Raw genomic sequence first — 14,039 nt, forward strand, 5'->3', positions numbered from 1 at the left:
GCATACAGTGAGACCATACAGGCACATAGTAAATTAATTTCAAGTAATGGAATACCATAATACAAGCACATGCACTACATATTCAGAGACGTGAGTGGCACACTAACCTCAAGTCCGGGTTGATTTATGTCAGAGTAGGACAATAAAGGGACTAAAACTTCATTAGAAATGTGTCAGTTTATGTAGTGAAGATGTAATAGACATACCTCGTCTCTCCCTCCTGTAGTTTAGGTCCATAGCTTTGATGACACATCTTAGGTTATGAGCAAGATTTTTTATTTATTTTTTTTACATGAGAAGCTAAAAATGGAAGAGAAAAATATACCAGGGGTAAAGTGCACTTCATCTGCAATGAGGAATTTCAGAGGTCTGGGGCTCTCAGTTGTCTCATTCTCTTCCAAGAACACTTCTCCTTCCTGTTTCACCTCTGGCATGCTGCCCAAAGTACCCACAAACCACGGAGGCCAAGGCCGAAAATACACAGATGGTAATTTGCACTACATTTCAATACGACTCAACCGCCATTATATATAGCCCTGCTGCCTGAACCCTGATCCCCACTGAGAGTATCGGCTCACCTCGGATTCCAACTAAAAGATGGGCTGTTTGTGTCTTTGTCACAGACTACAAGTTGGACAGGATAATAGAAATATCAAGAGTTGGAATACAGGGTTGGATTTGTAATGTTTGATTGTGTAAAATGAGCCTTCAATACATCGAGGATTTTTACTACCTCGGCCCAACACATGGTTTCAACATATTTAATATTTGATTTACATGATTTAGCTCACTGTTACATGAAAAAAAATAGATACATAGAATCGTCATTGATAGTCTTTTACAACCACTTTATAACTGAGTAAATACAATACAAGTACGCATATACTGTATATGGAAGATTGAAATAACTGAGTTTATTTAATGGAAAGTGGTGTTTCTTCCCCGCATCCTACATGCTCCATTGTATGACATATCACCTCAGCGATCACATGTCTTGTCCATTACCTTGTTGGTTGTCGTGTTTCATCAACTTCCTAATGGAAATGTGATGGCTAAACTTTGGAGCTGTAGTCATGTTGCTGCAGCGAAAGAACAACAGCATCTAACAGATTGATGGCACATCATTTCATATGAAGGGGAGAAGTGTCTGCTGGCTCCCACACATCCTGCTGGATTTATTTAGAGCATCTGTCTTTTAATTATTTATTTTTTTATGACATTTGTATGGGAGAAAGAGGGAACGACATGAAGGGAGACAAATGCTCAAGACGTAAAGAGAGCATGTTGGTGTGAAAAAGATCAAGCAAGTGCGAGATTATGGAAAAAGGAAGGGAGGCGACCCTGATCCGGTGTGTCCCAATTAATGGAATTACCTTACTCCTCGGGAGGTTAGTCATTTGCAGAGACGTGAGCCCGCCAGTTCAGCGTCTCTCCCACCATATTGTCCAGCGAGTGCTAATAAGGCAGCGCTGACCGCCGGGCGTGCTCATTAGCATAGCCCGCGGCCGTGGCAACCTCCGCCAGGGCCCAGCCGGACACTTAATTACCGCCACGGTTCCTTCTTCACTACATCCATACTCAACGCCTTCCTTCCTATGTCCGCAACACAGCCCTGCCTCCTTAACCCACCCCCAAACACACAGGCTGCCATCACTTACTCCCCAGCCGGAAAGGATGTAAGGCTAATTATTTTGGTGATGTAGATGTGATGGCTTTAGTCTTGGCATGTTCTGGCAATCTTTTATTTATGTTATCTAGTTTTTTTTTTATGGCTTTGTGGTCAGCAATCTTTGCGATTTTAGTGATTCCCTGACCCGCACTACCGCTCTCTGTTTCCTGCTCCCTCTCTTTCATTGCTATATTAGCTCATGGGCATGACTCTCCTTTTTGACATCGGCGCAGCATTGATGCACCCCCGGTCCAGCCTTAATCGGCTAATGGCTTCCTCTTCTTTCCTGCCGAGCCAAATCAACCCCTCCCTTAACCATCCCTCTATCTGTCCCTCGCTTCCTTCGCCCTGCCATCTCCTCTCCCCCTACCCTGTTCAGGCCTGGGGTCAGTGAGGCCAATTTTCATGCCTGGCTAAGTCACAGACTAGCTGTGTGTGTGTGTGTGTGTGTGTGTGTGTGTGTGTGTGTGTGTGTGTGTGTGTGTTAATTTTTTTTTTTAGGCAGTAGCATCACACAAGTCATGTGGTGGGTGACCTCCTGACCTACCTTTACTCCATACCCTTGTCCTTCTCTACTTTCTCTAACTCACACTATTCCCTTTACCAGCAATCATTCTGTGTGACAAGGTTAGTTGAAATATCACTGACTCCTGTAGTGAGCTTGTATGTGCGCACACACACACACGCATGCATGCACCCCTCTCTGACCTAGAAAAGCTGTGTCCAAAATAATCCTGCCAAGTTCACAAATGGAGATTGTTGACAGCACTACATGGTGAAACAATGAACAAGTCCACTACCTGAAATCTCAAACTGTTTTTCCCTGTAGTTACAGGCTGTGAGCTGTCTGTCTATTTTTTGTGGCACGTTAACAAAACAAATAGATTTGCAAACACTGTAAGTTACAGGGGTGCTACATAATTTTTTTTCCGTCCGGTCTGTTTACATGTCTGGTCAAGCTCAAGACAATGTTCTCTGGCATGTCTTGATGCCCTTTGGCCTCCTCTCTATGCAGCCTCGGTCTACACTTTGACTTGTTATGGCTCCCTCTTTGTTTATAATTTGGTGGCACTATACATCTCTGTGGACCAGAGAGAAAATCCCCCGCCGCTGCACCACTGAATCACCCGTGTGTGAGTGATAACAGATCCAGACTGCTGAGCACCCTGCAGCTGTTTGTCTCAACATGCAAGTCATCCCCGCCATTACACCGCTAAATGGTTCCCTTTCAGTGGCAGACGCTTGCCGCCTCGGCCCGGATCTTCATGCCTCCATCACTCGGGGGTTGTGTGTGTGTGGGGGGGGGTTGCCGTTACTGTCGCTGAGCTTTCACCGCACCGGAGGAAAAGCAGTAGAATGTGTGTCAGAAAAAAAATGCAGTGGGGGAGTACTTTAAATCACATTCTTGGCAGAGTATTTGCAGTATAAACATGTATTCACGTGCATATGTTTGTCCCCATGCGTGTAATGAGCATACAGCAGAAGTCACAAGCACAGCTCTCAGACGAATCCCCCTTAGAGCTTGGGCCGGAGACCGTGACCTTGGGAAATGTCATTACGCCCAAGTGGGTGGCTTGCCTGTGACACAAAAAACCCTGGTAGTGGAGTGCAGCAGTCCACTGTAGTGGTGGAGTGTAGCGTCTGGCTGCACCTAACCCTCAGGTTTAAGAGTGAACCTAGGAAGCAGGAGAATTCAGCCTCAAGGCCAAGACCTTGGGTCAGCAATCTAGTGTTTTTCCCTCTAACCACATTACAGCCATTAGTAGTTCTTGCTGCTTTTTGTATGTCACATGGAAATGGGTCAAGCCCTGCCCTGCATGACTCATTGGCTCCTTCTGCCTCTCCCTCTCTTTCATTCCTGTAAACCCTTCTCAGGTGGTAAAATGGCTTCAAGGAGCATGGAAATTGGGATCACAATGTATGCATATTTTGACGTTTTCATCGCCTTTAGAAAATTATTGAGAATGAGAAGGGTCCTGCCTGCTGGGTATACTCATCCTGCTTTATGTATCTATATGCTATCTATTAGACATAGATTAAACTGTTTTAAATGCCATAAGACTAATATTAGGACACAATCTGCTGCATTTTTTGGGGGGGCATTTGACATTTTCTGTCAATGTTTGTTTAGTGTACAATCTGAGATGGAAAAGTGTTTGTGTTGGGGATGAGAAGGTGTTGGGAAGTATGTGAACCTAGTTTGATATCTGTTGCTGCAGGAGAGTAGCGGTCATAGTGGGTTGTGATTGTGGTCACCTTTGTGGACCATGGTGAGCCACGTTGGCCAGATGTCAGCCAACTCTAATGATCCCAACAGGTTGCTGGGAAGAGTTGCCTGGAAACCGTTTTGACTTTTCCTGTAAACAGTAAGAGAAGACCAACTATGCTCTGTCAGGGTTATGAGGGTGAAGACGTATGTTTGTGTGTGAGACATTTTAAATAATTATTTCACAGCCTCATGTTTTTGCAACTGTGCGAGTGCTTAGTATTTTCAGAAATCTCTGCCAGCTACTTTTTAACAGATGCTTTGTGAGGTTGTGTACAGTAACCCAAAGAGGAGAAAGGAAAAAAGTCAATTTTGACATTTTGTTTTGCTCAGGCTTAGTGCTTTTGACATGTTCTTATGGAGGTTTGTTAATATGTATCAGGAATATTCACTTTTCTTTGTTCGCCCTTGTCTGGCAAGCTGTAATGTTTTGCTTATGAATATTGATACATGAAGTGTATATTAATGACCCTCGGTGACCCTAACCCTATCCTTATTGGCTCCCCGGTGGTATCTGCAGGCTCATGAATATTAATCTAGTTCTGTAACCTCCATTACCCTAATCTTTGCTGTCTAGCCTCCCAGAAGGACCTGTTGTCATGGTAACCTCTTTACTAGACTCTTCCAGTCCAAGGGTGGGAAAAATATGATTTTAAAAAAGCCTGAAAATTCTAAATTACGCAAACATCCTGGATGAGCCTTGTGGAAAGCTGCCATTATATAAGAGAGAGGGTGAATTTGTGCTTGTGGTCGATTTAGTGGTCTCCTCGCATGAGCACTGAAGTGTGTATTTATACTTTAAATGTCTTTTGTATGACTTGAGTTGAGCAGGTAAATGTGCAATGAATGTTCAAAAAAGTAGCTCCAGCTAAGCTTCTACATGGAACGGATCACTAATTGCCCTGAAAGATCAGACGAGCAAGCATGGGAAATAATAAAAGTGAATCGTAAATAATAATTTTCAATGTTAAAAGCTGTTAACAGTTTGCCAGAGGCGGTGACTGTGCCCTTTACTTAACTCTCTGTAGTAAGTGTTTGATGTTTGCAATTCTTATTCATAATATCTCATGTTTTTACTTAGCGAAAAGCTAATGCCTAGTCCAAATGCTCAAGGGGAACCATTGTGATATCTTTGTTTTAATACTAGCATATCTTTAATTTCTGTGCCTTTGCTCTAAATTGTATGCTTTTTTTCCTCTTCCAGATGTGGACAGCAATGATGAAGGAGGGCCAGACGGCAGTCCTGTGGAGGAGGAGGCCTGGTTTGGGAATGCTTCTGACTCGCGTTCAGAGTCGTCATCCTATGGAGACACCCAGGATGAACTCCTCCCACCCAGGGGCTCTTCTCCTGATGAAGGACCCGGAGTCAGCACTGGGGACCATGATACCTGTGGAGGCGAGAGCTCGGTGGGTTGTTCCACACCTGTCCATCGTGCCTCTTTAAAACTTCTTGGACTGGATGGAAGTGCGTTCTCGGCCCATGACACGCTATCCTCTGTGGTATCATCACTGTACGGTGAAGCAGCGTCTCGTGCTCTGGGAAAACCCCTCAGCAGTAACCTTCGTCGCCTCCTAGAGGCCGGGTCACTGAAACTTGACACTGGGGAGCTCCTGAGTCGCTCATCCAGGGGAGGTGCTGGAGGGGATTCTCCTCCAATTGGTCTCGCCCCACCATTGACCCTCTCCCCATCTTCCCACCATGCCCACCAGTTAAGTGCTCTTGCCCGAAAACTGGCCAATAACAATAACAACAGTGGCTCAGCCTCACCAGCCTCATTGGCACCCTCAGTCACCAACATTAAGCAGGAGCCTCATGACCCCTTTAACTCGGTCACCCCTAGCAATGGCAGTGGCTTTGTATGGGCAGGTGTTGCAGATAAATGGCCGCCGGCCAGCTGCACCACACCGTGCAGCTCTAGCCTATCTCCGGACTCTGCTATCCAGAAGTTAAAAGCAGCAGCAAATGCTGTACTTCAAGACAAAAATGCCGTGGCCGCCTCGTCAACAACGTCCTCTTCCACCTCGGCCTCATCCGCAGTGCCAGCCCTTGGAGGGGGTGGTCGAGGAGACGATGTGGTGCGCTTTGATGCCTTCAACTCTCCGTTCAGCCCACAGTCAGCTAGCTCGACCCTCGCTGCACTTTCCAAGAAAGTCAGTGAGCGAAGCCAAGCCTCGTCGACGGCAAGTGCTGCTACTGACCACCAAGGCTCAGCAAGTTCTTTTCTCTCACTCGTGTCAATGACCTCCTCTGCTGCCTTGCTTAAAGAGGTGGCAGCCAGGGCAGCGGGAAACCTGCTGGCAGAGAAGAAGGAAGGTTCCCCTTTGGCGACATCTGGGATCCTCCAAGAGGATGTCAAGCCCCTGCTGGACAAGAACCAGAAGGCCCCCACGCCATCTACACCTACTCAGAGCCTAGAGTTGCTGTTGCCTTCGACTCCAAAGGGCAGAGGAAAACCCAGCAGCCAAGCAGGTAATCTTAATGAACAATAAAGGAATAACGTTTATGCATATTTTCATACTATTATGTAACATGAATACACTAATCATAATAATACTCAGACTAGTACAGACAATTCGAGTCAAGCTCAGCTGTCCTATATATAAAAAAAAATCACAGATAAAATGTTTCTTCAGTGACACAGTTACAAAACACTTAAGTACAATAAATTATTGCCTTGTGTTATACACAGGCTGTAAGCTTATGAAAAACCAAATGACCTTATGTTTGTATGTAAGAGAGAGATGACGATGACGTTTCAAGATCAATTCAGATGCCTTTATGGAAAGTTTCCGTCCTCCTTGGTGTTGTCCTTTTCTTTTTTTAAATAATTGTGCAAATTTACCCGAAGTTCAAGTAACATATCATTTTATAATCATTATAAATATTCCAATTCTTCATTTACCAGAGACATAACACCATCGATGTCATGAAATATTATCCAACGCTGTTAATGCCAATACATTTTAACTAATCGTGTAATTGTAGCAGCTCCAATAGATGAGGTGTCTTCGCTGTCACAGTCTTGAGAGCAGCAGGTTTACTTGTCACCAAAATGCTTTCACAGAGAGAACACTACCATGGCATGTTTTCTCCAGTTTGTAATAGTTTTGTTCTCACCTCACTGGCGCTGAAGTAGCGAGTAGTGTAACTTCAGCTTAACTGTCAGCCGAGCAGAGAGCGTAGCTGAAAGAAAACAGCCCTGGCTGGCCTTCTAGTCTGGGAAATGGTCTGTGGGCTCGACGGGGGGTTCCGACTGAGACCTCACTGCCTTCCCATACCAGCTCGTTTGTGCTCGGATGTGCGTGCTGCCAAAAGGGGGCCGTCAGTGTGTGCTCGGCACAGTGGGGAGCCCTGGAGTCCATATCCATCTCGGCAGCCTCCTCCTGGCTTCAGCCCCCACTCACCATGGCCCTCTGCACCGATCAGCACAGCAGACTTAAGGCCAAACACATCATACTTTCCACTGACTGGATACAGATGTGTACACACACACACACACACACACACACACACACACACACACACACACACACACACACACACACACACACACACACACACGTTCTCTCTCCCTCTTATGCTCGCTCTCTCTCTATTACACACAAATGGACATGCAGTATATTCTGTAAGTGTGTACGCAGATGCAGACATATAACCCAAACAAGGGCGCACGCAAGTCTTTCACAGGGAGAGAGAAAGCTTCAAAGTGCAGGCTCTAACTAAGTAGCCTTTAGGGAGAACAGAATGATTTCAGAGAGATGGATGGGCACTTTTGAGGGATTGTGTCGCAACCCCGCCAAATCTAAAATGGCTGGATCAAATTGACTTCAGACAGATGAGGTAGTTGATGTAATATTCTGTGATGTGCATGCTAAGAAGGGGGTCTGCTCTAACCCGTGAGCTGTCAAGGTCGGCCCGCGCTGTAAAAATGCAGGTAGTTGTTTGGTCGCCAGACTGAAAAATGTGACCTTGATTATTGACTGTCGTGTCTTGTTTTATTGTTGTCCCTGGCCAATTCCACTATAAAACTGGGTTGCACTGCTCTTTGCATATACAAGGAATGGCTTTGATTACATAGGAAACAGGCATTTTAAGTGCGAAGATAAAGGTTTCAAACACAGATTTGCACTCCCCGGCTTTATTTCTGCTCCACATGCCTCGACTTGGTGTAAGCAGAAGTCATTTCTGCATTGTGATCTCTGCTGTGCTTGGAGAGGTTGGGCCGCAGATGGCAGTTTATTGTTGCAAATAGGCAGTCTCGAGGTTTTACACCTCAGGTCAATGAATGGCTGAGCACAGTAATTTCACCAAACACTGATTACCAGATGTTTTTCAAGGAACGGTGCTGGAATACTTATGAAGCCATCCTGACAGGCCCTTGTAGAATTTGTAATGCAATCATGCCTCTTTCTAATAAGACCAATTAAACAGTAATGGATGCCGGATATGAAGCCAACAACAATAATCGAGATACTAAAACATGCTTGAGTTTTTACTTCCATTGTTCTATTGCTTCCAGCTGGCATTTCCCCTGATAGCTTTCACCATTAGGTGTTGGGGATTTGTCTCTTCCACCTCTGTAAATACTAAAGTTATGTTTATTTATTTTGGGTAAAGGAGGTATATTTCTGCAACTTAATACATTTTTCCATGCTCTGAAATGGCATAAAAAAAAGGGAATATATAAAAAACACCAAAGCAATAAAACAAACATTAATAATTGAGAATTAAAATGTAGCACAATGACAAATGAAATCAAGGTCTCAAACTCAACTCTGAATTGAAAGCCGCTGAAAAACCTTTCAGACTGTCTGTAAATAGTAACGTTGACCTGTGGTGCCTTCAAGGTTCTCCTGAGGATGGGGGAAAACCGTTCCAGTGTCCGGTGTGTGGCCTGGTCATCAAACGCAAGAGCTACTGGAAGAGACACATGGTCATCCACACAGGCTTAAAAAGCCACCAGTGTCCCCTGTGTCCCTTCCGCTGTGCTCGCAAAGACAATCTCAAGTCCCACATGAAGGTGAGATCACATTTATATTCTTCATTTGTGACCATGCACCCCTTGTCATACCCACACACACCATCTTCAATCAGGGCTTATTATGACTCTTGAAAAATAATTGCTAACATTAAAAGATATCCATGCATTCGTTAAACTTTTAACATGTCCTCTCCACGGCATAATTAAACACTGCTGCATATTTGTTGTATAATCTCACTGATCGCACAGAGAGAGATGAAGTGATTCTACACATAAACCTGTTTTTCCAGGTACATCAGCACCAGGACCGGGGTGAGACATTTCAGTGCGAACTTTGCCCCTTCACCTCCTCCCGTCACTTCAGCCTGAAGCTTCACATGCGCTGCCACCAGCACTTTCCCCGCACAGATGTCAAGGTGAAAGAGGAGCTCACCACCGACACGGAGGGCGAGGGCTCCCTGATGGGTGACAGCGGCTCGGTGGACCTGGGAGGCATGGAGGCATCCCCGGTGCACTCAGACTCTCAGCAGCAGACGTCTCCTCCGGCCGAGGTGTCCTCCAATCATGTCCACATCAAGGAAGAGCCGCTGGAGAGAGACCTGTCCGTGCTCTCCCCCTTTAGCATCTGCAGGGAACGTCCCAGCAGTAGTGCCAACTCCCTGGACCTACCTGGAGTTGGGGTCGGAGTCGGGGTCAGATCAAGTCCCAGTGGTCTAACCACGGCCTCCCTCTTCAGCCCTGACATCTCCACCAAGACAGCAACTGACCTGCTTATGAAGCTATCAGGTTAGCATCCATTTTATAATGCGTATTAGAATATTTATATTTACATATTATGAAATTCGATTAACTCTCAGTATTTAGCCTTTATTTTAATGATTGATTAATCATTGTTTGTTGTTATTATTATTTTTATTATTTGTTAATCCTTTGGTTTATAGGATATCAGCAAATAGCAAAAAATAATTGAGTTCTGATAAATTACTTATTTTTCTTACCAGTAATACAGTTTAAATAAAGCATGGATAAACCGCTTTCAGAGACACACTGATAGCTTGACTCTTCTAACACTTAATTGTTTTGTTTATTGTACCGTTTTCTCAACTTGACTTTGGAACTCGAGTCAGTGCAGTAGCGCTTTCATCATAAGTTTTCACGTCTTCAAAACTTGTCTGTGAAGACATCTGTGCTGATCTGACGCTGTCTCGCCTTTGCCTTATGTTTTGTTTTGATTTTTTTGTATTGCTGTCACCAGAAATAACATTCTTAAGAAGTGTAAACAGTTTTATGTTTATCGTCTTGGGTCAAGGCTGAAGTTTGTCTCTGAGGTGTTTTTTAATGGTTTTTTAAAACAATTGGAGACTAAAATGTCTGGGAGTTGGCTCAAAACTGTAGTAAACAGACAGTTTAAGGTCCTGACAGTGGTTAATATATTAAAATGTTTAAACTTTTCATGGACATTAACATAAGAAACAATTCCACATCCCACTTGTGTTATTGTTTAAACAGTGAATTGAATCAAAAGAAATTAAACAATATTTAGACTTTTTATATCTTTCTATTAAATCTGAGGCATGGAAGAACCCGATGTCGTGCACTTACAACAAGTAAATATGACTAAATTGATATGCTCTACTTATTGAGCCTGCAAGTATTCTATAAAACAATAACATAGTATTTAGTGGATGGGTTTACAACAACAGCATTGAAAGTTTGCACAGACACGAAAGTTGACCCTTTATCAGTGTAACATATACAGTATATAAGAATATACTGTTCTTTTCTATTGTGTTCCTAGTGCCACCTACATAAGTGCATACACACGCACACAGCGGACAAAAGTTTTAGAACACCCTCATTTTTCATTTAAATTGAATCAGTTCAAGTGAACTGAATAACCTTGACTGGTACAAAGGTCAGTGGTAAACTGCCCAAGGTAAAAAAAAAGTCAAGGTCAGCAAAAACGGAAAATTCATGCAAACAATTTCTGCATGTGCTTTAACTTTTGTCATTAATTTATAACCCTCTGACTATACAAAGACAGTGAGGGAACAAATAGTTCACTACACCCTCTGATGCATTATACAGTTCTGTTGGGCAGGACTTGTATTATATGCGCTGTCGGAATGATGAACAAAAAGATGAGAAACAATGAAGGACTGACTGGTTTGTCAGGAAGATACAGCAAGATTAAAACCCAAAACATTAGAGAAGGACTAAGTAGTATTCAGCAGTTAAAGTGAATCATATTCAGAAATAGTTGGTCTTTGTTTGCACCAGCATGTGTGTGTGTGTGTGTGTCTCAGATAGCAAGGCTTTAGTAAATTGAAATATTCCAGTAACATCCCCAAACACAATCGACTGATTTATTGTCACCCGTCTTGTGACATGTCACTTTGAACACAAATATGTTGTTTGTGTGTTTGGAATAAGCAACAAAGATGAGACATTTTTAGCGTAATAAAAAATTCCAATCATTCTATGAATGACTGAGAGGCCTTGGAAACTTCTGATCCTGAGTTCTTCTTCTGACTTATACAAACTTAGGCTTCAGTGGCTTCATGCTTCCTAAACGTCGCTTTGCCAGAGGTCAACAGGGGATGATATTTTTGGTATTCATCAGTTTAAGTGCATCTTAGGCTGAAACGGTGTATGAATGCTTCCACCACCATGATTGACAGAGGCAGAATAGAAAATGCACATAAAATAATCATCTCAAGTACCAATGAGCATTACACAAGTCATGACCTAAAAATGAAGCATTTACATAGTTGTCAATAAATACTCTGGTTTGAACTGTATATTTAATTTACTTACTTCAGGATGCCTAGTTATTATCCAATTTGTTGTCAAAGTACGTCTCTCTGAACCTCTATGTGATGAAAAAAGTTGTCATATGACGTGGATATTTTTTTAGCTTTAAAACATAATGATGCAGAATATCTTTAACGAAACAAACTTTACAAACATGCTGCTCCAAGGTTTTCTAGGTTCAAACTGTGTTTAGATGCATTCCACCATGTTGCAAAATATCGGAGTGTAAACCTGGAGAACGGCAAGATTGATGGAAAAAGGTTGACTGAGGTTCAGCGCCGGGGTCGAGGCTACGGCTGCCACTCTTCCACTTAATGCTGTGTAATTAGATTGAGATCTTGAGTGAGGATGGGAGGAAAAAACCCTGGGAACATTAGATTAATTAAAAATGTATGCATAATTCATAATTAAAAAGGAATTCATAATTTGAAATGATTAGCGCCCTCAGCGCCATCCTGTGACCCCACCAGGATGCACAGGGATTGGGCCGGCTTAGTTAACTCCCCCTCGATCTTGCACGCCCCGGCGCCACATGGATGCCCCCTGGGTGCCAGTTGCACTTCACTCACAGACTGCAAAATCAAGCCCGGGTAACTCCCAAAGGAGCCAAGATGGCTCCTCACAATGTCAGTCCAGTGTCAAGTGGCGGACATCTTAGTCAGGGCATCATTCAAGGACAATGAGGGAGGATATAAAAAGACAGGATGAGAGGATGTTGAACTTGAATGCATGATGATGGGTTTTAATGAATGCAGCTGCTTTGATCACAAAGTTTTCCCTTTGTTGGGTGGGGCGGAGTTAAAGACAGAGGGTTATGAAGCTGGTAAGAACTGGCCTCAGATCTTGGCGAGACTTACCCATGCCACAGAGCAGCATGGGAGGGAGAGGTGAGGAAGTTCCTCCTGGGACCTCTAGACTCTATTTCTTTTGACCTCCCTGCCAACCCAGATTGAGTGTGTACACGAGCAGCTCATCCCTCCTGCTTTTACACTGCTGTCTCAGTGCCTCAATCCCACAAGGCCTATGAGGAGGAGAAGGAGAAGGGGGGTTGTACAAAAAGCCGGAGAGGGAAAGATGAAAAAAAAAGATACAGATAATGTGACAGCAAGTGAGGGAGAGGGGAAAAGAGGTAAAGAGGGAGTTGCATGGAGATCCCCAGGCATAAAAAGCCACTGAACTCTTCCCGACCTCTGACATAATAAGCATATCATTTTTTGGGCTGCCCTGCTTTCCACTGTGTGTTATACTGATAGCCTTTGATTTTTATCCTTGCACGCTGACACAACCGTTAGCTATCCAGTGTGATCCACATTTTGATTCAGAGATGAAAGCCACAGAGACACTTTGAAATGCACAGCCCCTACCCTGTGCCCAGTGGACCCTGAGTTAATAATGACAGTGGGCACTGTTCACCCTCCAAACGCCAACCCCCCCCCCGCTGCGGTGACACAGGCACAACGAGCTTGACCCTGGCTGGGTGTGAATAATTGGCATGCAGGGGGTTGTGGGAGGTGTTGCATCTGTCATGATGCGTCTGCAGTTGTCTTATTTATCTTTGTCCTAGGAGAGTATCTTGCATGCCATGCTTTGATGCAGTGAGATGAGGCACTGGTGGAATTTTAATACTGTACATGGAAAAACGGCTTTTAAGAGAACATGTGTATTTCCCTCCATTATCATGTCATTATCTGACATGATGCTGTATTTGAAAACACCGTAGTTTCAGCTATTGCATGTTGAAATACATTGGCTTGAGTTTCATCTCTAAGTTGACACTGAGTACTTTGGATGCTGATGCTTTAGTTTTGTCGCTTTTTGAACATCTAGATTGAATCTGTAATCTTATGTCCCTCGCCCTCCAGCTCTGCATGAGCAGACACAGACAGGCCTTTTATGTGTGACCTCTGGTACATACAACCCTACTGCAGCCATCAGTATCATTGTCCAGTGTCTAGCACACTGTCAGCTATTGTTGGGTTCTCAACCTGCCCCACGTAGTCCTGTGCATTTTTTTTTTCTCTGGGAGAAAACAGCAGCCAATTGTCAGAGGGTGAGCAGGCCAGCGTGACAGAGGTGGAAAGCTAATGAAGTTATTTGACGGCAGCCCTGGCCACGGAGTGAGAGGTGAGGCGGAGTGGACAAGCACCTGGCAGCGAGACGGATGAGGCGCGAGAGAGAAGCGCGGCGAAGGGGAGAGAAACGGGGGAAGAGAATGCTGATAGAAGTAGCGTTGGTGGCAGATGTCAGAAGGGTGTTGTAACATGGAGACAAACTGATAGCATCGTCAACCCTGAGCTAGAAGCGGCTT

At 44.1% G+C, this 14,039-nt stretch overlaps 1 protein-coding gene across 1 annotated transcript in view; it reads left to right on the forward strand.

Annotated features, from left to right (window-relative positions):
- The first annotated feature begins 432 nt into the window (after positions 1 to 432).
- The window catches only part of znf827 (zinc finger protein 827), a 47,653-nt gene continuing 34,046 nt past the window's right edge, over positions 433 to 14,039 (forward strand). Inside the window, exons 1-4 of the mRNA XM_053417952.1 lie at positions 433 to 487; positions 5,140 to 6,405; positions 8,784 to 8,956; positions 9,208 to 9,703. Coding sequence (XP_053273927.1) covers positions 433 to 487; positions 5,140 to 6,405; positions 8,784 to 8,956; positions 9,208 to 9,703 — 1,990 coding nt within the window. The remainder of the gene's footprint in view (positions 488 to 5,139; positions 6,406 to 8,783; positions 8,957 to 9,207; positions 9,704 to 14,039) is intronic.

Source organism: Pleuronectes platessa, chromosome 3 (genome assembly GCF_947347685.1).
Source record: "Pleuronectes platessa chromosome 3, fPlePla1.1, whole genome shotgun sequence".
Taxonomy (NCBI): domain Eukaryota; kingdom Metazoa; phylum Chordata; class Actinopteri; order Pleuronectiformes; family Pleuronectidae; genus Pleuronectes; species Pleuronectes platessa.